At 40.9% G+C, this 23526-nt stretch overlaps 1 protein-coding gene across 2 annotated transcripts in view; it reads right to left on the bottom strand.

Annotated features, from left to right (window-relative positions):
- The window catches only part of PIK3C2A (phosphatidylinositol-4-phosphate 3-kinase catalytic subunit type 2 alpha), an 80355-nt gene that overhangs the window by 27851 nt on the left and 28978 nt on the right, over positions 1 to 23526 (bottom strand). For both annotated transcript variants that reach the window (XM_019551657.1, XM_019551658.1), the window contains exons 5-12: positions 21806 to 21917; positions 20539 to 20618; positions 20357 to 20417; positions 14239 to 14373; positions 7806 to 7848; positions 7503 to 7719; positions 7294 to 7416; positions 5034 to 5201 (exon numbers count right to left, since the gene is read on the bottom strand). In XM_019551657.1, coding sequence (XP_019407202.1) covers positions 5034 to 5201; positions 7294 to 7416; positions 7503 to 7719; positions 7806 to 7848; positions 14239 to 14373; positions 20357 to 20417; positions 20539 to 20618; positions 21806 to 21917 — 939 coding nt within the window. The remainder of the gene's footprint in view (positions 1 to 5033; positions 5202 to 7293; positions 7417 to 7502; positions 7720 to 7805; positions 7849 to 14238; positions 14374 to 20356; positions 20418 to 20538; positions 20619 to 21805; positions 21918 to 23526) is intronic.

Genomic DNA, 23526 nt, shown 5'->3' with positions numbered 1-23526 from the left:
CAGAGAGTTGGACTAGGTGATCTCCAGAGGTCCCTTCCAGTCTTATTTTTCCATCATTCTATGATTTCTATGGGCTCCTATACACATGCAGGGAGCTTGCACTGATGTGCTGTAACAGCAGGGCACTGGAGCAGACCTAATTGAGTCTGCCAATGCATGGAAATTAACACACTCCAGCAGTCTCCAGCATCACATGCATCAGCATCTCCACTCTGAAAAATGGTAGTGGGATGCTTTAAACTAAAGCTCATTGAATGGTCTTTAGTTCAAAGTGCCCCACCACTATTTTTCAGTGTGGGGATGCTGATGCAGGTGATGCTTTGGGTGCTTTTAAACAACTTAACTCTCGGAGCTGCATTAATTAAAGTGCCCCTCCCATAGCACATGTATAAATGCCCTATGATTCTATAAATCAGTGCCAGTTAATATGAATATATAGGAAATGGATTTTTGTAAGCTTGCTATCTTTTTTAGCTATTGTAGGCTTAAGAGAGGAAGGTAATAGTGTTGCTTCTTAATTGTGTAAAGGACCTGACTTGATACTGCAAAGCATTCTGATTAACAGGCTAGAATGATACAAAATGAACATGGTATGTGCTAACTAAACACAAATACATCTTAAGGTTATTGTAAATGGAGAATCAAATGATTTTTGGCAAGTTACTGGAAAGATCATTTTCTGGTTCTCTATTATTTAACCTATATATAGGACAAGGGCCTAAATGTCAATGGCTGGATCCTTCACAAATCAGTGACCTGTTATAAATGATTAGGCAAGTAGTAAATAATGAAAAGAACAAATGTCAATGATGCAAAGTAATCTGAATTGCTTCGTGTAGTGCACATGAACAAACAATATGTATGTTAACAGACAATCAGTCATATCTAGAAACAAAGGATATAAACCACCCCCACAAGGGGGAAATTGGAGAAGTATCTTTCTGAAAAAGATGGGGGGGGGGGTGTCTTCCTGGACAGTGAATTGAACATGAGCTGTCAGCACAGTACTGTGATCAAAAGGACTGCATACCAAGAGAATTTCTAGCAGGACTAAAAGGAGATTGTCTTTATTTAAGACTTGTCTAACCATTTCTGAAATATTGGTTCCAGGTCAGGTATTTATAATTCAAGGAGGATATAAAAAAATGGAGACAATCAGAGAAGAGCCATACAAGTAAAAGACTGGAAAATATGCAGTGAGAGACTCTGGGAGCACAACCTATTTAGCTCATCTAAGGAAGGTTAAAGGGGTCACTTGAATAAAAAATGGGTTACTGCAAAGTAAACATGCATGTGGGGATTTACAGCATGCTAGCTACTCCATCTAACTTTTATGTGCGTGATACTGACCCCTGGTAAATTAAAGTTAATCACAGCTATTCCAGAGGAAGAAACTGCTGAAGATTAGTTTTCATTTATTACAAGGTAAGAGCATATACACAGAAGTTAATCACCAAGTAGCTGGCACAAATTCCCAACCTCATTCATCTTCCAATAACACATTTGTATGCCCATGCCTACAAGCATTAAATGAGGAATATATTTGATAGTTGGTTCTTCAGTCTAGAGGACAAAGGCCTAGACTTCATTGGCTGGAATTTGAAGCTAGACAAGCTGAGCCCCCTAAACCTGGAAAAAATTCTGAGAACAAATAAATATTGGGAGTTGGGGCTGTGGAGTCAGTATGGAGTATCTATCATTAAAAATTTTTAAATCATATTCTTTTTTTAAAAAACACACACACTCCAGATCAAACAATTAATTCACAAATTTCTATGACCCGTGTGTGCCACATTGGAAGTAAGACTAGCCAAGTGGTTCTCAACTTTTTTAAACTCAAGACAGCCCTCAGAAAATGCCAGCTCTTAGGTTTTCACACATTTTTACTACAGGTAGCAGGACAATTCTTCTGTTGTAAAGCTATCACAACAGATCAGAAGATGTGACTTTCCTATTTGAAGTCTTTAGTTTTATCTTGTGAATCATGTTTACACATCTAACAGTGCTAACATTATATTGTATCCCATAGCTCCCTTGAAAGGATCAAGGCACCCCAGGGTGCCTCAACACTATGCTTGAAAGAAAATAAATAAATAAAATAAAAATCAATGGGTCAGATCACATTGGTCCCTTCTGGACTTCATGAAGATATGAAGTTGCACGTTTATGTTTATTTTTAAACATTAAGGCTGTTTTATAATCAAATCTTTCACTGGTTTGTTTCCTTCTACACTTTAGCCGAGCTCTTAAATCCTTTAATCTAAATTTTAAAAAAATCAAACCTAAACTTCATCAAAAAAATTATGATGTAGTCCCTTCATATTCCCACTTTTAAGACCAAATCTACTAGATCAGGAGTGGGCAGATATTTTGGGCGGAGGGCTGCTTACTGAGTTTTGGCAAGCCATCGAGGGCTGCATGACAGGCAGCCAGGGGCAGATAAATATTAATTTCCTAAATTTTTTTTAGGGGTCCCGAGGGCCAGATAAGGATGGCCTGGTGAGCTGTATCCAGCCCACGAGCCACATTTTGCCCACCCCTGTACCAGATGGTAGCGTCTGTTGAAAGACACTCTATGATCCATCATGAAAATTTCAGTGGAATGTATGGGTGATGGCTCAGCCACCTCTCCCTACCCCTTGAACAGATGATGAAGAACTACAGTTCTCAGTAGTCTCTCATTCACCTTACTTTCACAACTTGTTTTATTTTCAGTTAAAGCTGCCACTTCTCTTTATTTAAAAAAAAAAAAACGGGATCAAAAAATATGCCATTTGACAGAAACGCTTTCTGTTCTTTATCAGTGAAGGTCAGCAGGTCTCTCTCAAAAGCCCTTCTGAAGTAGGAGGTTCTCCATGCCTAGGGAACCAAGTCATGCATCACACCCCTGGAGATTCACTCAGGTGGTAATTCATATTACTGGAACAACCTGATTGAGATGAATCTAGCTCATGTCTACCTCAAAACAAGACCCTGGATCTCAGCCAGTTAAAGTAAGGGTGGAAACTAGGGATGTGAAAGGTTAGACGATTAATGGATTAAGTCATTTGACTAATAAGCTCAGTGATATAACTAGTTAGCATACCAATTATTGTCTAGCCTTGGGCAGGCAGTCTACCAGGGAAAGGGGGATGGGAATGGCAGGAAGAAAAGCTACCTGGTGCCCCAGGAGGAATCAGAAGGTGGCAGGGCAGGCAGGAGGGAGGGAGGAGCAAGGATTAGTACCCATAGCCTAGGAGGAAAACAGCAGGCAGCCTAATGACTCAAGCAGTTAGCTGCTCATTCACAGATGCTCCCTCCCTGCTTGAGGCTTCAGGTGGGCTTGTATTGTCTGGCTGGGTTTGCCACTGTCTCCTCCCCACCCCTTTGTCTTCTCCTCCCCTCCACTCCCAAAGGACCTGGGGGAATGAAAAGCAGCCATCTGAGCTTCTGTTTTACTGGCTAACCATTTAATCATTGTAATTGGAGGAGGTTAAGTTAATTTTTTTAAATGATATTTACATCCCTAGTAGAAACAGATGTTACTTTTGGTCAACTTTGTGCTAATGGAAAAAACTGTGATAGTGGTGGTAGGCCACAAAGAGACCAAGGCCATGCAAACAGACATCCATGTGCCTTGTTGCACTACAAATGCCCAAAATTTGTAGCTGTAACAAAAGGTGGTATTAATTTGTGCTGCTGTTTAGCAGCAGATGTTTATTTGGTTATTTGGTGGGAGAGCCAAGGTAGCCTGGAGCTGTTTGCACACTCCAGCTACCACAGGCAGGCTTTGGGGCCTTGAGGGAAAATAGGAGCATTTCACAGAAAAAAAAAAATGTACAAGAGAAAATCATATATAATTTCTAAACAGCCATTCCCTGCTCCTTCAGCTTCTGTTTTAAAGTTCTGGGAACATTACAAGAGATAGTTTAATCAGTGGCATGGTGTCCCCCAAACACTTTAATGTAAGCATAATGTTATATCAGAAAAAAATATCTGAGAAGGCCCCCTTTTCCTTGCATCTTGAGAATACAGTTTTTGATTATGATCTTGATAAAATAATTCCTCCTGCCTGAGTAAATTGTTCTTAGATAAACAAAATGAAATTTAGTTGCACTGGAGGGAAGGCCACTTTTCTGAAAGAATTTAGATACCTTGGAAAAAGAGGGAAGGTCTCCAATAGCTAAAAACTAAGCACCTTAATACATGTATTCCCCCCGGAACACTGTGAACAAACTACCAAGTTATTTCCTGACCAAGTTGTTGTTTTTTAAAAAGCAAAGTTGTTCCCAATTTTTCTCCCCAATATATGTATTGAATTTTTTCAGATGCACTTTGGCCATCATACTTGTTAGTCAAATGCCTGCTGTGGCTAATAAAATAGCACTCAGTGAGGAATGGTAGACAAAGTCACCTGGGAACACACTTCAGTATATGTAATCTCCTGGGTAGCAGATCCTATAGTGAAGGCTAGTATATTTCCCCTTTTCCTTATTGTGCTAGGAATGTAAAAATTACTGCCATTACATAGGCTGCTGCTACTATACCCTAATTTACCCACATTTCTAGGAAAAAATTACCAAACAGAATTATCATTGAGTTCACTCTTGATCACTCCGCTATGAATTAGAGTATGGAGACAACTGAACAGAAGCATGATAATGAGCAGATTTCCTTGCTATTAAGTTTCAGTTTTGCAGTGAATCTAGAAGTATCTTCTCAAAGTGCAATGGACAAAGCACTACCATAGTCTTACTGTATTCAACAGATTGGCAGAAAAGCAGTTTCTGTATCGGAGGGGACTGCTTAAGTCAAGGATGGGCAATTATTTTGGGCAGAGGGCTGCTTACTGAGTTCTGGGAAGCCATCGAGGGCCGCATGACAGGCAGCCAGGGACAGATGAATATACATTTTCTAAATTTTTTAGGGGCCCCACGAGCCAGACAGGATTGTCTGGCAAGCCACATCTGGCCCCTGGGCCGCATTTTGCCCACCCCTGACTTAATTCCTGCTTGTATACCAAGTAAGTTCCTGTAAACAGCTCAGATACTTACCGCCTAAAATCAAAGAGAGGTAAAGAAACCTGACCCAACATCTCTGGGCCCTTTCTCTGTTTATTTGAATCAGGAGAACTTCCACTATTTTGATTTAATATTCCAAATAGGGTAAGGCATAAGATAGATTCCAACGGCAACTGTGAAATCTGGATAGGAAAAATTATTCTGTAAAATAAAGAAGTATATAAAAAAACCAGTTAGCTACATAGCAAGTCAACTTTGACAAAATAGGTCTCATGTAAATAAAGCAGATGTTTAAAAGCTAATAAAAATTAAAATCTATTGACCCTGCAGGAGCAGAAAATGGTACCTGTAAGAGGAAGGCTAACTAAAAGAAGCTTAAGAATGTACAATTAAATTCAATAAACGAGTCATATTTACACAATAGATACCAGATTTATTTGATTACAAGACAAGGTCCACCACCCCCGCTATTTAACATATGGTAAAAAGCCCCCACTTTACAACTGAGCACAAGGCAGTGGATGGCAGAGGGTTAGGGCTGGAGTCAGTCACAACTGCCGACTGCCCCCAGCTACTTCTGCATGCCCAGCAACTCTTACTCCTGCAGCCACCAGTTTCTCCCCCCTCTCCCTCTCTGCCACACTCCTCACCTTTGTTTCATGGCAGCAGGCTCTGTCCTCGCTGCAGCACAGAGCACCTACTCCTGCCCAGACCTGCAGTAGCAGTTCCAGCTCTGTGCCACTGTTATGAGGCAGGGCTGGAGCTAGGGTGGCCACTAGTCCTGTTTTATATGGGACCATCCTGTTTTTAAACTCTTTGTCCCCTGTCCATTTCTAAGTGAGGAGCAGACTGCAAAAAGTGGTTTCTCAGTTTACTGGTGCAAATACACATCAATCATTTGTCCTTGCAATTCTATTGGCTTTGCCTACAAGTAGGGTGGTGCACAAGCATGAGGTGGCCTTTTTGCTGTGGCCCTGTCCCTTCCTGCTGATTGGCCAAGGAGGTTGCCAAGATCTTGTATTCTGGAGATGCATCAACAGCCACCCAGGATGGAAACTTCTTGTGCGGAGCAAAGGGCGGGGCAAGATAGGAGGAAGGGGGACAGTGATCCGTGGGCAGGTAGGGGAAATAGGAGAAGGGCAGGTAGGGGAAATAGGAGAAGGGGTGGGGGGGAGGAAGAAAAAAAAAAAAAAATCAGGACAGATTGAGGCTACAGGGGGAGCAGGCACAAAGGAAGAAGTGATAAGGGGGAGGAAGAGGGACAGGCAGCAGGGGGCAAGCTGCCTGCCTCTCTGCCTGCCCCCTATCAGCTGTCCCTACTGTCTCCTGTCACCTGCCCAACCACATGCTGCCCAACTGCCTTCCCCAGTGTCTCTTCCCACACCATCTGCCCCATTACTGCTACCCTCATCACTTCTCCCCCACCACCTATAGTAGCCGGGGGAGGAATTTAAGATGATCCTCCAATAATTAGATTCCATACATGGAAAATTATAATAAAAGTTATACATATTCTATGTATAGAAAATACTTACTGGGGTGGGGTGTCTTAAATCCCAGGCTGTTCTGTATTTGGGCAAATACTGTATTGTTTTTCAACCTGGAATTTTTTTGTTTGTAGTTTTCAGTTCTATATGCCACACACCACTTGGCAGGAGCTTACAGTCATCCTATTCAGTTGGTTATAATTATAATTAGAGACCTACCTAAATCATGGCAGAAGTGTGCTGTCAGGAGGCAAAAGCCACAGCATATATAAAACCGCAGTTTTTGCCTCCCAGCTGATCCAGCAGTAAACAGTGAGCAGTGAGGCTGCTGAGACCCCTTGGCCAATCAGTGGCAGGCAGGGAGGTTGGGATGGGGAAGAGGCACAAGGCAAAAAGAACTAGATTTAAGGAGCTGCTGTGCATTACACTTCCATCATGATTTAGTTAGGTCCCTAAGTTAGGTCCCTAGTTATAACAAAACCTGCCACATTAAATGACCTGTAAAATCACCCTATCAGAGGCCACTGGGATCACCTTATCCTGGCTTTTTTTTTAAAAAAAAAACAAAACAAAAAACTTTCAGCCTATTAACAGCAGACTCCATCACACCCGGCCCTTTAAAAACAGTCAGGCATAGTGCTATTCTAACTTATGCAAAGCAAACATGTCAAATTTGTTATCAGAGTCTACGAAGAAACTGCTAAATACTCAAGACAGCTGGAGGCTAGAATAACCCTCTCAGAGAAGTACAGCTTGAAAGAAAGACACTGGAGTATTTTAAGATCAGTTTCATTAAAGTCACTTACAGTTCATCCCATTTAATCAGATAGAAGAAATTTTTGTATGTGCCAACTTTCTTGGACTGCACAGGCTTAAATAAATCTTTTCCATTGTGGGTCAGAGAGCAAACCAAGTAGTATTTTTCATAACTGGAAAGGAAAAAAGTCATTTAATTAAAGTAAATCTGAAATAAATGTTTACAAAAGGTACATTTTTAGTTTGCTAACTGACTTACTTAGAAATCCAGGCAGGAAGAATTCTGTGAGCAGCAAATATCGTGAACTGGAGATGCTCTGTCGCAGTACATGCTTCTTTTGTGCTTCGATTATTCTTTGGAGTGATTGCTGCAGAACTGCTGCTACATGAATGCAAGTGGAGTTGAAGAAGAGCCTCAACTGCTCTAGTTAACTGGTCTACAGCCACCTGTACAGGGTTTTCGGGCTGCAATGAACCTAGATTATAATACATCTTTAATGCATATCTTCTTAAAACAATAATCTAAAACAAACTCTTCAATAGTATTAAGTACTTTACTTACCAACTGAACTCTTGTTAGCATCATCACCAGACTTTAAAGATACCTGCGCAGTAAATTATGACAGATTTTAGAAAAACAGCAACTTGTATGTAAAAAATCTTAGCTGCTATTCATCCCAATGACAAGCTTTCTACGCCAAGTACAATATGACTGTGTGAAACACTGGGACAGATTTGGGCCCCAGCTGTGGCCCTTTGCATTACTCTAAACACAAAAGGCCCATAAAAGCTACTTGAAGGGAGTATTTCAATATTCAAGAGAAGTTAGCACCAGAGGACAATATGGTCCAATAAGATATGACTACCATAACTGTCTTGAGGGAATGTTATTCTTAAGTACCTAGGCTGCTCTCACCATTTAGGTTAAAGTAACTTAAATTGCTTTAAAACTTTAGGAGACCTACAGCTGAGCTACACTAGAGAAACAGGGCTGTCAGTCAAAGTGCACTGACAGGAATATAAATATAGTCAGGCTACTACTTACATTTCTATGAAACAATTTTGTTCAAAACAAATACTATCTTTATGGAGGAGCAAAAAGTGCTATTTCAAAGTTGTTTTTTAGGTCTCCAGGAGAGACGTTTTACTATAGCTTGTTCTTTTTTATTCAGTGAATAACTCAGGAGATTTACGGGGAGTAAAATCCTTAATTCCAGTGTCCAATCAATGATCCCTTTTAACAATGTGTGTAAAAGTCAGTGACAGGATGCCATATATATATACTCATCTTCCATAGAACATTGCCATATTATTTGAAAGTAGTGTTGTTATATCAAGAAAGTTGAGAGAAGCATCACATAACAGCTACAGTGTAGTTGTGTCACTTTCTTTGAATGACATGACAACCTTTGTGTGAGGCTGCTCAGGTCAAATTCCAACCCTGTCCCGGTTTCATACCATGCTAGAGTTTTAAATAAAAATGCTTCTTGTCTTAAATTATTAGAACAGACAACGAACTGTTTAACTTCTGAAATTTAGCTACTTCTGGAACAGGCTGCTAGATGTAGCTAAAGCAGGTTTCTATATATCCCATGGGCCCCCTCACAGAGGTATGAAGTAGTTTAGTTGTATACTAGGTGCAAAAAACCACATCAAGTGAAGCTGAATAAGATGCAGATTCCATTGTAAATACATGCGGAAGTTAAGATGACTATCACCATTAAAAATCTAAAGCTTGAAAAAGATGGGTTTCTACAAGAGCACTAAAGATATCTTTAACTGTGGAAAGACTTCCTTTCTCCATAATATTTGGAGGCCTTTGGATAACAAGTGCTATTTATGTACATGCCATCTCCGATTGATTTCCATCAGAAAGTCAACATGCAGCACCCTTCTATCAGGCTCTCTCTGGAATACTCCAACACCAACATCTCTCTCTCTCTTTTTTTTGTTTTTTTTTTTTTTAATACACACACACAGGTCACTATCCAGAATGGTACAACAGAGACCACAATACACAAGAAACCCATGGACCAACATACATATCTGCACAGAACCAGCAATCACCCTAAACGCACCAAGAAAGCTGTAATATAGTCACGCCCTCCAATATGACCAAGTTTGCATTGGGAACACCCGTGATCATCACCTCAACTTTCAAAAGGGCCTTCACTCAAAGAACACCCCTCTAAAGATACAAATTGCATTTCTGAGAGAGCCACCCAAATATCACATGAAGAATTGCTCCACTACAGAAGAAAAAACCAGTGATGTGCAATTCATGGGGGTTATGACATAGCATCCCTCCCCGGAACCTATACAGAAAATCCTCAGAACAACTGCAACTCATACTAGAAGGAGACCCAATTCTCAAAGATCTTCCCAAAACCACCCATCTTATCCTTTAAACAAGCACTGAACCTCACCAACTTCAAAATCACCAGAAGCAAACTTCCTACAGCTCAAAACGCACCGAATGGATCAAAACTAGGGCTGTGCAGAACAGCACTGTTCTGTTTCAACTTGCTTTTCAACAGAACAGCATTTTGTTTTGCATTTCATTCCAATTTGAAACTGCTGTTCTGTTTCATTTTGTCGAAACAGTTTTGACACTGTTTCGATGTTTCACCCATAGGCTATAAACAGGGAAACACGAAACAACCTATAACTTTGTCATTTCTAGCCTGATTTGGATGCAGCTTGCAGGGATGGTAGGCCCTTCTGAGGCCACAAAGCCTGGCAAGTTTCAAGGAGATAGGTGCAGGGGTTCAGGAGAAACTGCACCTCAAGCTGCAGACAAGCAGAACTCGTGACTTGGGTGACAGCGTGTGTTACGGCGCAGTGGGGTGACAGCTGCAGGCCTGCTAGCCCCTGCTTAGGCTACAAAGCCTGCCAGCTGTCAAGGAGATAGGTGCAGGGTTTTTGGCGCCCTGCACCTCTGGCTGCTGACAGGCAAAACTTTTGATGTGTGTGCGCGCGTACGCATGTGTGTGTGTGTTAAGATACACCCTCACCCAACTGACACCAAGGCCCAAAGTAGGGCAGTTCAAACAAGGCTGCTTTTTATGCAGCTTTTCCATCCCTCCCTAGAGCACTAGGATTGGAAGGGACCTCAGGAAAGGATGACGGTCACTGGCCAGCTACAGTCAGTAATGAGAGCACTCCTTTCCCCTCCCTCTCTTTACTTTAGTTTCTATTTTCCTGCAGGCAAGCCCAGCTTGAACTTTGAAAGGCGAAATGTTTTGACTTGCCTTGTTTCATTCTGAGGCTGTTTTGAAGCTCTCCGCTTCATTTCAATTTTGCTATTTCTAGCTCAAAACGAGTCGAAACAGCTTGAAAACGAAACTGACAGTGAAATTTCGCACAACCCTAATCAAGACCATGCCAGAACAAGAAATATAAAACCTGCCAACATATGTCCATCACCCCCACAGTTACTATCCCCCACAACAGAACCATCACCATTCCTGAATCTTATACCTGCACCTCCAGAAATGTAATACATCTCTCATCCAGTGCACCAAATGCCCCAATGGAAAATATTTTGGAGAAACCAAACAACACCTGTGTACCAGAATGAACGCACAATGAAAATCTATCAAAGACAAGAATACACAACTACCTGTGGGAGCACGTTTCTCACAAGAAAACCACACTCTCCAGTCTCAGTTCTAATCCTTAAAAGGGAATTTACAAAATACCTTCCAGACAAGCCTACGAATTTCACTTCAATCTACTGGATACAAAAAATCATGGACTACATATAGACATTGGATTTATGACACATTACAACCTGCCTGACATCCAACTCCTTAGGTAAACCCTCCACTTTTTTACCATCTGTTCTCATTCCCTTCCCCCCACCCTCCTGCCTCATCTTTTGACTAAAACCACTTTCATTTCCTCTTGCACCCCACAACTCTCTCTCACCCACTGACCACCTCAATTTACATTTTAACTGACTGGCTTTCTTGCATATATATTGGTCTCTGGCTGTTTTACCACTCAATCCAGGAAGAGCAGAGGCCATCTGCAGATACTTCCTCAGCCTGATGAAGGGTGTTTGTGCTCGAAAGTTTGCTAAAAAGAACTTTCCCAACTATTTGAGTCGGTCTAATAAAAGATATTGGATTAGGCAAAGAACTTTGTCTATGTACATGCCAAGCACTACTAAAACATAATGTATAAATTTTATGCAAGGATCTATTTACTATCTCTTTACTTTTGTGATAGCTGCCATTAACCACTCATTCGAAATTTCAGACTCCATTTTAGGTACAGTTTGCATAGAAACAGTTAAGTAATTTCTAGTTATTACTATTTGCTTCTGCAAAAGTGAACATTCACCCTTTCTTGGAAAGCACAGTCCAAATAGACATTCATTATAAGATAGTGATGGAAGAAATACAGACACTTTGTTAACTTTTACTGTGGGATTGTAGCAAAACCCCCAGTTTTTCTTTTTTTTTTAAAATGCATTCCCCCACCTTCCAACCATTTCTGACTTTCTCTCTCCCTCTCTATTCCCTATTGATAAGTATAAGTAAGCTAAGATGTAGGATAAGCTTTAACATTTTATTTCAGGTAGTAAGTTTTATTTTTCTCTCCCCTCTTTGCAAATAAGTACCCTGCTATTTTGATATAGATATCCACTGTTTTGTAAATGGTAATTATTATGTTTGTATTGATTTTTTTTTTTTTTTTTTACTGCTTTTATATTGTGTAATTACTGTTTTAGGCCTAAATATGTAAGTTAGCATAAGTCATGTCAAGTCTCCATCTTATCCCCATGCCTGGTTGTGTAACCTATGACTCATACTACGCCTCCTATGTAACTTGGTTCTTGAATGAATGGGGATGAATGAAGGCGCTTCAGAGACAATGGCAGTAGGTCTAAAAATAGCTCCCTCTGAATAACCGAACCATCAACATCAATACCTGGACCAAGGACCCAGCCCTTGGAACCACCCTCAGCATTCAAGAAACAAAAGATGAGGCAACCCACCATTGTGCCAAGGCTGCACATGCTCAGTAACAATACCTGGAGCCCTCTAGAACAGGACTGACCTTGCGTGAATAGGCCCTCCCACAGGAGATCAGAGATAGTCTGCCCCATAAAAAGGGGTAGTGAAGACTGACTCTTTGGGATGCCCTCTCCATCTGGACCAGCACCATGCCACACCACCTATCCACCCAGAGACCCTGCTGGCAACAGCCCTCTGGACAACACCTACTGGACAAAGCCCCTTTCCAGCCTGAATAGGTAGCTATCACCCCCACTTCTTCAACCAAGGACTTGGACTCTGTTTCTCTTCCCTACCTGGACTCCAGCCCTTCCACTGAGTCTTTCTCCTGCTGCCATTGTGCGTGCATGCGTGGTCTGTTTAATAAACCTGTTATTTTGAAACCCCAATTTGTGTTTTTGTCTGTTTCCTGACTGTTTCCCCCTTGCCACCACTTATCTGGCTCCTCCAATCTAAGCTGCCAGCCTCAGTTTTCTGCCCCAAGCTCCCCAGTTTCTGCCTCTCTCTCTTCCCTGGCTGTCTCCTACTTGCCACAACTTATCTGCACCCCCCCGCCCCACCCATATCTGTCTGCCTCAGTTTCCAATCCCAATCTACCTTAAGTAACCCCAAGCCTTAGTTCCTCAGCCAACTTCTCCCTAGTCCACCAGTTCTAATCCTGGTTCTGGCAACTTTCACTCCCTACACTAACTCTCTCTCTCACCTTAACCTTCTCCCAATTACCCCAAGAGCCCACACAGTACCATTTAAGTTAGGCACTTACCTGTGTGTACGTGCATGCATGCATGCATGTATGTGTGTGTCCAAGTGTGTGTGTATATGCATGCACCCAATCAATTTGTGTGTTTGTATACGTGTAACTGTGTCACACCCTCCTGTCTAACAGTGCAATACTGAGATCCTGAAAGTTGGCCTGACCCCACAGGGCAACAGGATCACAAATTTAAGTGACAGGTTATTTTGAAGATTTTTCTCCCTGTCCATCAAAAGCCTACAAAGCATTTGAAATGGATTCCATAACCTCTTGAGGAATATTTAAACTGTGACATTAACAAGCTATAGATTTGCTGCCTTCCCTGGCAAGAATTTTGCAGATGAGGCAGTGGCTGAAAGGTATCTGCTGTGTTTTGTGGAAGACTCCAGATGAGCATGGCAAACTTTTCCCATCATCTTGTTAATAAATCTGGGAAGGTAGCTAGAACACAGTGGATGATATTAGCCAAGTGGAACAATAGCAGGAACAGCTTTACAAGAAGTCTTTTTTCTTCGTTTTGTTTTGCACAGTACTTAATTTTTTTTAATAAAAGATTTTTAATCCAATGAAGATGTATTTGACAAGGTCTGATTTGAAAATCAGCTCCACAGAAAATATGTTCGCTATAAGGTAGCTTTATTTTGAGAATTTGCACCATTTTGGAGGTTCTTTGGTCAAGCATTCAAGAATCAAAAACTTCCCTGCAACTTTCAGATAAAATTGGTGAGGAATGCAACTCAGTTCCAGAATGCAAAAGATGGTTTAGGATTTAAAAAAAAAATTTAATACAAAATCCATTGGTATCAAAGGTCAGAAAATGAAGGCAAATTAACCTTACTGAAGTTTTCTGCAGAACATGGATTAATCCCAAGAACTTTACTCAGATTAATGCACAAGTGTGGCAAGCACAATGGATGCTATCTATCAATCAATCTCATTATCATGCTGCACCCACATGTGCAAACATTTTCACAAATCACATTTTGAAAAATCTAAGACTGTTTAAAACAGGACAAGGAGGCAAGAGTACACCACTGATGCAAATATTTTTGAGAAGACTGAAGAGGGAGGTTATTAAATCAAGCTATTAGAAAAGTGTTAGCCTACTTCAAAAGTTACAGGTAGCTTTAGTTATTACTTTTTTCTTTTCACCATTTGTAGGTATTTTATCAAAAGCAGTTAATCTGTGTGAAAAAAGGTGCAACAGGCATGCTTACCTCAGTACTCTTACTCCTTGGAAGATTAACAGCCCTCCTTAGCTTCTTTACAGATTCTGTTATTGCTGGAGTTTCTACACCATCCAATGTACAACAGATCTTCCTGACACTCTTAATTACATGATCTACTTGTTTCTAGAGGTATGAAAGAAAAGTCAAAGTTATGGTCTTGATTTTGTCTACAGAAAGTATTACTGTTTCAGTCAACACATGAATATTTTAGAGGAAAAAACAGTAAAAAAAAAAAAAAAAAAAAAAAAAAAAACTTAGACATTATCAATAGATATCACCTTACAGTAGCCCTCCAGAAAGACTCCCAAATTTTTAACCATCAGTTTTAAGAAGCTGAACATAAAGAACAACAGCAACCTCTTCAAGCTGGTTATGGCTTTGTTATCAAAAACGCTTTTGCATGGTATCAATTTTAGTGCAGTCTCCCAAAAAGAGTTTGCAAACCTTCTAGCTACGTTATCTTTCTACTTTGTTTTATAGGGAGATGTGAATGCCTTGTCACAAAGTGTAATTAGGCCATATCCTCAGCTGGTATACACTTATGCAGCTCCAAATTAACGTATTTCATTGAATGTAACAGACGGATTGTACTACATGAATAAAGCTGCTATTCAGTTTTAAAGTGTGGGCTCAACCTTCAGACTACAAAAATGTATCTTCATAAGATAGTGATGGGAAACAGTTATTTTAATATTCATGATGCTTTAAGAACAAAAGCTCATATAATTGCATTTTAGGTTGTTTGTTCTCTTTGTGCTAATTAAAGAAACTGTTAGGAAATCTCAGCACTTTAACAACTGACAGACCCTACAGGTGTCCTGAAGAAAGATATTTCTCTTTGGCCATATTTGTCATCTGATTGGACTGCAGATGCACACAAAAGCAGCTTTAAAAAGTTCTACTTTGGTCTAGTATGCTATATATTTAGATCACAGTTGAAAAGGTTGTTTGGTAGGAACCTAACTGCTATTTGTAGATAATGCTGCAGCAAATTGTGATTTTGGTGAATGTATTGTAAAAAGACAGATACCCACAGCCAATACTTTTGAAATAAAAAAACATTCCCATTATCAGAACATACAAAGCATATTCAATTGTAGCATATTTCAAAGGCAAAAAAACATTTAAATTAGGTGCCTCTAACTTCCTTTTCCCCTCATTCGAAAAAACCCCTTCAGTTTTAAAACCCAAAGACATAATAGTTTCTGTAAGAATTTCTAGAATCTTTCATATAGAAACTGAAGTCCCTATTCCTTTACTTTTAATGAAAGCATGTATTAGTTGGGAAATATTTTTTGTATTTCCATACTAATGCTTCAACTTAAGACAAGCTTGTTTTCTAATGATCACTTACAAGTGTTTGTATCTAAATGCAAGCGTCTAATACCGTAACTTCCTGATAAAATGTGAATATTAAGACATCATGTACCATATAGAGAGTCTCATGACCATACTTTGAATGGATAGTAAACTTGTTTGTATTTAAAAGCGTTCATATTTAAAAGCCCCCTGGGCTTGCAGGGGCATGATGAGCTTCCACCCATGCATCTCACACTGCTGCCAGACCCAAACAAACATTATGATTTCATAGGTATAATGGAGACCTGGTGGGACCCGACATATGACTGATACATAGGTACAGAAAGCCTACAGACCTTGGGAAGAGGGGTTGGGTGTGTAGCCCTCTATGTAAAGGAACAGTACACTTCCCTTCAAACCAAGGTTAGCAACCAAAGAGGGCTTCTTGAGACCCTCTGGGTTAAAATACGGGGAGAGCATGCAGAAGGGGATGTAACTGTAGGAGTCTATTACAGACCTCTCAATCAAGAGGAAGAGCTGGATCATGAATTCAATAGGGAACTGGATGAGGCTGCACGTTCCTGATGCTTGGTCATCATGGGGGACTTCAACCTCCCCGACATCTTGTGGGAATTGCACACAGCCAATCTTACTGGTTGCATAGCTTCCTCACTTGCACTGATGAGCTCTACCTAACACAAGAGGCCTATGGACCGACTAAGGAAGAGGTACTGCTGGATCTGGTTCTGGCCAAAGGGGCTGATTTAGTGAGCAATCTGAGGATCAAGGGAACGCATGAACTGATCACCTTCTCTGTCCTATGCAGAGGGGGCAAATCTCTCAGTAAAACAGAAATCTTCAACTTTGAGAAGGCTGACTTTCACAACCTCAGGAGACTGGTCAGTCAGGCACTAAGACACCATGGTCCCTTAGAAAGGGGAGTCCACGAGGAATGGTTGTTCCTTAAAAACCCAATCCTCGAAGCACATGGAAAGTCCATTCCATCCCGCAGGAAATGCAGGTGGCGGGCTGGGGTACCCACTTGGCTTAATAGGGAACTTTTGGACCTCCTGAAGCTGAAAAGAGAAGCCTACACTAGATGGAAAATGGGAATCACCAAAGAGGACTACACAATACTAGCTTGCACCTGTAGAGAGTGGACCAGATAAGCCAAGGCAAGACCCAAACTCAGGATAGCCATGGGAAATCAAGGACAACAAAAAGTCTTTCTTTAGATATGTGGGAAGTTGGAGAAAGAACAAAGGTAACATTGGACCCAGGCTATATCAAATGGGGAAGCTGACATCTGACACTCAGGAAAAAGCCAATCTCCTAAATGATTACTTTGCATTAGTCTTCCACCCGCCCAAAGGGGTCACACCCTGTTGGACAGGATGCAAAGCATCCAGAAGATGAGAGAGAGTCCCACAACTGATGTAGATCAAGTGAGGGAACACCAAGAGGCTCGACATCCATAAGTCCATGGGCTCAGATGGAATGCGTTTGAGAGTCCTGAAGGAGCTTGTGGACATCAGAGCGTGCCCTATGGTGAAGGTATTTAAGAACTGATGGCACTCAGGAGAGGTACTGGAAGACAAGAAAAGAGCCAACATGGTCCCAATCTTTAAGAAAGGAATATCAGGGGAATTACAGGCCAAATCAGTCTGACATCCATCCCTGGAAAGATCCTGGAGAAAATCATTGAGGGCTCCATCAGCAATGGAAGGAAACTGAGTGCCAGCCAACATGGCTTTGTCACTGGAAGGTCTTGCCTGACCAACCTTGTCTCCTTTTATGACCAGGTGATTCATTGCCTGGACAAGGGAAATGAGATTGATGTCACATCAGGATTTCAAGAAGGTTTTTGACTTGGTCTCCCATGATGCCTTCATGGTTAAACTGGAGAACTATGGCCACAATCCTCTCATGGTCTGATGGCTAAGAAACTGGCTCTGGGGTCAGCCCCGAAGAGTATTAACTGACGGGAGCAAATCAACATGGTGCAAGGAGACTGGTGGTGTCCCTCAGGGCTCAGAACTCAGGCCAGTACTCTTCAACATCTTCATTAATGATCTGGATTCAGGTGCCAGATGTGGACTGGCAATTTTGTGGATGACACAGAACTAAGGGGCAAGGCAGTCACGCTGGAGGACAGGGTGGTGATACAGGTCAACTTGGACAGGCTTGCAAGGAGGGCAGACCAAAACCTGATGGTATTCAATGTAAAGAAGTGCAGGATGCTCTACTTTGGAAGGAAAAACCATCAACATACTTATAGGCTTGGCAGTGCTATACTTGCTAGCACCACAATCAAAAGAGATTTGGGGGTCTTGATTGACCACAGGATGAACATGAGCCACCAATGCGATGCTGTAGCTGGCAAAGCCAACCAAACTCTGGCATGCATCCACTGATGCATCTCAAGCAAAAACCAGGGATGTCATCATTCCGCTTTACTCTGCCTAAGTGAGGCCACAGCTAGTGTACTACATCCAGTTTTTGGCCCCAACCCTCCCTCCTCACTTCAGGAGGGATGTGGATAAGCTTGAGAGAGTCCAAAGCAGAGCCACCTTCATGATCAAAGGCTAAGAGAGCAAGCCTTATGAAGAAAGGCTGAGGGACTTGGGACTCTTCAGCCTGGAGAAGACAAGGCTCAGGGGGGACTTGGTGGGAGCCTATAAGTATGTAAGGGGCACGCACCAGGCTCTGGGAGAATAGTTGTTCACCAGGGCTTCCCAAGGGATAACAAAGTCTAAAGGCTACAGACTTCTGGAAGGCCAATTTAGATTGGACATGAGGAAAAATTCCTTTACAGTTCAAGTGTCCAGGGTGCTTGTCCTGCAAGCACCTACTCTGGACTCATTCAAAAAAGGAGCCTAGATGCACATCTTGCTGGGATCATTTAACCCCAGCAAACTTCCTGCCTATGGCAGAGGGGCTGGACTCAATGATCTTGTGAGGTCCCTTCCAGCCCCTAATGTCTATGAAGTCGATTAAATCTATATTTGGAGGAGATTTTCTGTAAATGCATAGGCAACCATCTAAAGTTAGTATGGAATAAAAGAACCTCTTGTCCAAAGATTAAATTAAAGTTGGAGAAGGTACTGTATTTTTTTTTTTGAAGACCAAGAATCATTTATCTTAAAAAGTGCACTTTAAAAAGCTGTAAGATTTTAATATAGAAAATAGTTGTGTTTGTACTCTTTTGAAGTGGGATTTTTAATTAACTGATTTCTGATAGAACTAGAGAGATCCCAAAATGATCTGAATAGAATAGGTTAAGTTTAAGGAGGTTCTCAGAACACAATCAGAGACAAAGACAATATAACTATAAAGTTCAGTAACTGCTGTATTTGCATTAGTAGGCTGTATATTCGCAAGCTGAAGACATGGAAACATTTCATATCAACATTTAGCCAAATAAAAGGTGACAATACTTGGATCTAGTTGTACCCCTGAAAGAAATACATCTTTCATCTTTAGCAAGACTGAGTAAAGCACATAAATCTGAGCTGTGGTAGTAAACTGCCAACACTCCTCTGATTACATGCTTGGATAAGTACAACAAGCTAAACTGAAGCAGTATTGGAATAGCTAAGACAACAAATCACAACCAGCATCAAGAGGAAGCAACATCTTAGACCAGCAATGCTTCTGTAGCAATACAGAATTCAACACCACTGGTATAAGTGCATTTAAAGCTGTAGTGCTTAAAAAGATGTTTAAGTAACAGAGCTAATCGCGTGTTTAGACTATACATTCCTGGAGAAGTGATAGGCACTAGCCTTGATAAGAGAGTAAGTGCACAATTCCTAAGATTAAGTAGCTGCATCAAGATTGATCCTTTAAAGAAAATTACTGGGTCTATTCATAAACACAGTTCTTTTACAAATGGAATGACTCCTGGTGGCTTCTTATAAGTAACCAAGTTAAACAGTCTTTTTTTTCCTTTTTTATAGAATTTAAGAAACCTATATTTGTTCATTTCCTAACAGAGCAGATTACCTAGGATAAATCACATAAATAACTAAGCTTTAACCAAAAGCTCACAGATGGCCAAAAGCAATGTTGAGTATTCAAAACAGAACTCACTACTAGTTTTCTGGAGCACGCCTTGATATCAAGTATGACCTTAGCAGGGGGGCAACTACTACCTTTTGAAACTTCTCCAAAAAAAAAAAAAAAAATATGCAAAAAGGGAACTCTGATTAAAATATGTAGCCTGCTACTTGCTTGTATTTTGATTTACTTTAATTTTAGAATTCTCTCTACTAATAAAACACTCATAGCTAGAATTGTAGTTGTTTTAACCTATCTTTACTTGTTCAGTCTTCCAAGAAATGGGAATAGTGACATAAGATTAAGATTAGCATTAAACGCCCCTTAATTGACATCAAGAAATAATATTTGGCCCACCTCTTTTTCTACCCTAGCAGTGTTTATAAACATACTGGGGGCGATTATTAGTTTTCACATAACATTTAAAAAATACTCGCCCATTTATTCTGACAGTAAACAAGATTTTACTAGTCTGACTACACACACACACACACACTAGGAAAAAGACAGGAAAATATAAGATCTGAAAATTTAGAACAAGAGATCCAGTATAATCGAGGATACCTGAAGGATCCCATTAGTTTAGCTGCCTATATTTCATTATTTGTCTTTTTGTAACTATATGGATTTAGTAGGTTTCTTCTTTATTTTGATTGCAGAACATTTTTCTTATGACCTGAAGATGATCAGTTGGGAACCAAGGAGGAATGGAAAAAAAAAAAACCCGAGAGAAATGCATACACTTTACCTCATTTTTAAGAAACATGCCAATTTGATTGTGGTATTCCTTTAGCTCTTCATCAGAATGCCTGGAACAAACATTGGACACAAGTTTTCAGTGTATTATTTTAAGATTAAGGACAAATATGGTTTGCTTAAATGAGTAGCAGAGGACTTGAATCACAAAGGCTGTTAAAAACACAAACTTACCTTGGAATATTTTCTCTAAAAGTCTTTTCTGATTGACAGATGTATTTTGTTATATGTGTAGGTGTCCTATCATCTTCTTCCTAGTAATAAAAAAATACTGTTTATTCAATCTGGTTGCCACTATTCTCCTTAGTTTCCATTACCATGAGGACATCTCTCCACCTAATCTCTCAGGCGCTTGAGTTACTTTTGGACTGAGTTAACAGAAAGAGATAACCTATTTCCTGTCCGGCTGGTTTTCCACATTAGAGTTATAAATAAATAAAAAAGAATCTTAGATTGAGCATGAGATGCAGAGACTGATATACAGAACACCCAAGCCAAAAACATTAAAAAAAAGGATGTGTCCAGTTGAGTTCCTAATTCCTTATTTAGTCATTTCAATGACCTGACTTTTTAAGAGGTACCCAGCAGTGTCTATTGATTTAATCCACCTTTCATTGCATTTAAATAGCATCTTCCATCTAAAACCCTTAAAGTAGTCTGAATGCCTCAACATGCTTTTGAAGTAGGAAACTATCCTCATTTTACTGATTGAGCCACTGTTTCAATTTACCAAAGTCACATAGGAAACCAATTTTTCAACCCTGTCTTAGTCATAATACCATTACTTCTTGCTTCTATAGGCACAAGTGAAAAATAACAGGACATTTTTGCAATCAGTTTTTCCATGACAATACTTGACTTGAGGTTAGGATCTGCAGTTCACAAGAGCCATATTAATATTCATTTATTCACTATCTACTGTTCATGAAATTCTGCAATCCTAGCTTTTCTTTGCTTGGTTTCTGTAAATATCAATCAAGCCAATTCAACAGCATTTATATTTGTGATAAATACAACGCAAAACAAAAGGCTTTCTAACCTGGGGAATGGGCATGTGGAGGATAGGGGGTTAGAAATCAGGGCAGGAGAAGATAGTGAGTGAAAGAAGGCCACTTAACCCCTTACAAACCATCTTGAATTCTCTCAACTCATAGCGGAGCTACACACAGTACAATGAGTATTATTAGCTTATCTATTTAAAGTGATGCATAACTGAATGGATTAACAATTGGTTATTCATGTAATTAATTTATATAAATCTCAACACTAACCATGACAAAATCTGATATTAATTTTATTTACTTAAGCTCCTACAGGGGAAATGAGAGTTAAAGAGCTCTGTAAATCTTTGATAGCTTTTTACCTTCCTCAGAAACCCCCCCCCACGTTCAGCCAAAGCAGCTGGATATCTTAATAAAATTTGAAGTTCACATATACTTACTGTTCGTGCCAGATCTCTGCACACTACACTATGGCTCAAGAGCTGCAATTTAATCTCTGCATCCCATTTTCGACAGTTCTGAATGTATTCATGACTTCCTACACAGTGTTTGCTGTTAAAGATAAATACTTTAGTTACCCACAGTTTCAAAACTTGCCCATTTTCATGCAGCTGAAGTATTCAAAGCAATCCTGCTTTGAACACCTCTCATATCTGTATTCTCTCAAAAAAAGGCTTTGAAAAATCTAGGTTAAGTTTCTGAATCCAGCTTTCAGTCCTGCAAAAAAAATATTTGAATTAAGCCATACTACACTTAAAATTATACATAGGTTCTGTAATAGGATAAGTAGTGTTTAAATGCAATGGCTTTCAAAACTCTAGTAGTATAAACCGTTATAACCACAAATTCCAAAATTAACTAAACAGCATTAAAACAAAGCAGCCAGTTTTGTTTTGCTGGTTTTTGGGGGTGGGGAGGAGAGGGGGCGTTTGTTTGTTTTTTTTAATTCCTTCCATCTGTCTTTCAGATTCATTTACCAAGTTGCAGATACATACATGAATGGAAGATCAAAACCATGTTAACTTGTTACTGTAGCCTAGGGATAGGGATTTTGTTTGGCACGTGTGCCTCAGGACAAACAGCAGGGAAGTGACCAGGCTGCGCCATCACAACAAGGATCAGGCCCCTTACAGCTCCCCTGCCATCTCTTTCTGGAACACCAACTTCTTACAAGTTGAGGCTGAGGGTGTTTTTTGCCACTCTGCCCAAAAACATTGCTCACCCCTGCTATAGTCAAGATGTCCTAAAAGCCTGAATCTAAAAACTGCTCATGTTCATGGCAGAAGTTATGAGAAACAGCATGCTCTCATCTAAGAGTTTCCTTCTATAGTAGCATGTGAATGTGAAGATCACTGAGTTACAAACATTTTCTAACCTCTAAAACAGTAATTGGCAACCTTTTCAGGTTGGGCCCTGGAATGACCCAGTCTGGGTCACAAATGTGTGGGCAGTACAACCTGGCTGCCACTTTCCACCCCCCCATGACAGCCCAAGGAGTGCAACTATTACCAAAGCCTACCACCACCATATGCAGAATAAGTCACACGTCTCAGTGCCAGATCCAGCAGCTTTAATGGCTAATCCAGTTAGGCTCTGGAGAAGCGAGAGATGCGTGGGTGAAAGCCTGCCGTGTCCCCAAAGCTCCCCAGAGACCCCCCAGCAGCCCTGGAGCCCCAGCTAGAGGAGCTCCAGGCCATAGTCCAGAGATTGAGTGCCATCAGGGACTGTGAGCAGGAGACTGACTCCTACTGCCAGGCCCTTCTCCCCCGGGAGCCAGAGGGTAGACCATGGTCCCCCTCCAAGACAAAGGAGGACTCCGGGACCTCCCACTCAGTCCAGTCAGGGGCATGGACCAAGGTGGTCAAGGGCCCTAAGGCCCGCCGCACCAAGGCCCCTGCCCTGCCAGAGCTTAGCAACAGGTACACACCTCTTGCTGCTCCAGCAGAGCCTACTGAGTTGCCAGCTCCCGCAGGCAACACAGGCTCAACTGCAGCTACTACCACCACTCTCCCCAAGACAAAACATAAGGTGTTTGTTGTGGGAGACTCCATCTTGAGGGGGTAATCTGCCATCCCGACCCCTTAGCCCGGGAAGTCTGCTGCTTCCCCGGGGCCTGCATCCAGTACATTGCAGAAAGGATTCCCCAAGCTCCTCCAGCCCA

Source organism: Crocodylus porosus, unplaced genomic scaffold, assembly GCF_001723895.1.
Source record: "Crocodylus porosus isolate Cpor-Errol unplaced genomic scaffold, CroPor_comp1, whole genome shotgun sequence".
Lineage (NCBI taxonomy): Eukaryota > Metazoa > Chordata > Crocodylia > Crocodylidae > Crocodylus > Crocodylus porosus.
This window is presented reverse-complemented; position numbering and strand designations above follow the sequence as displayed.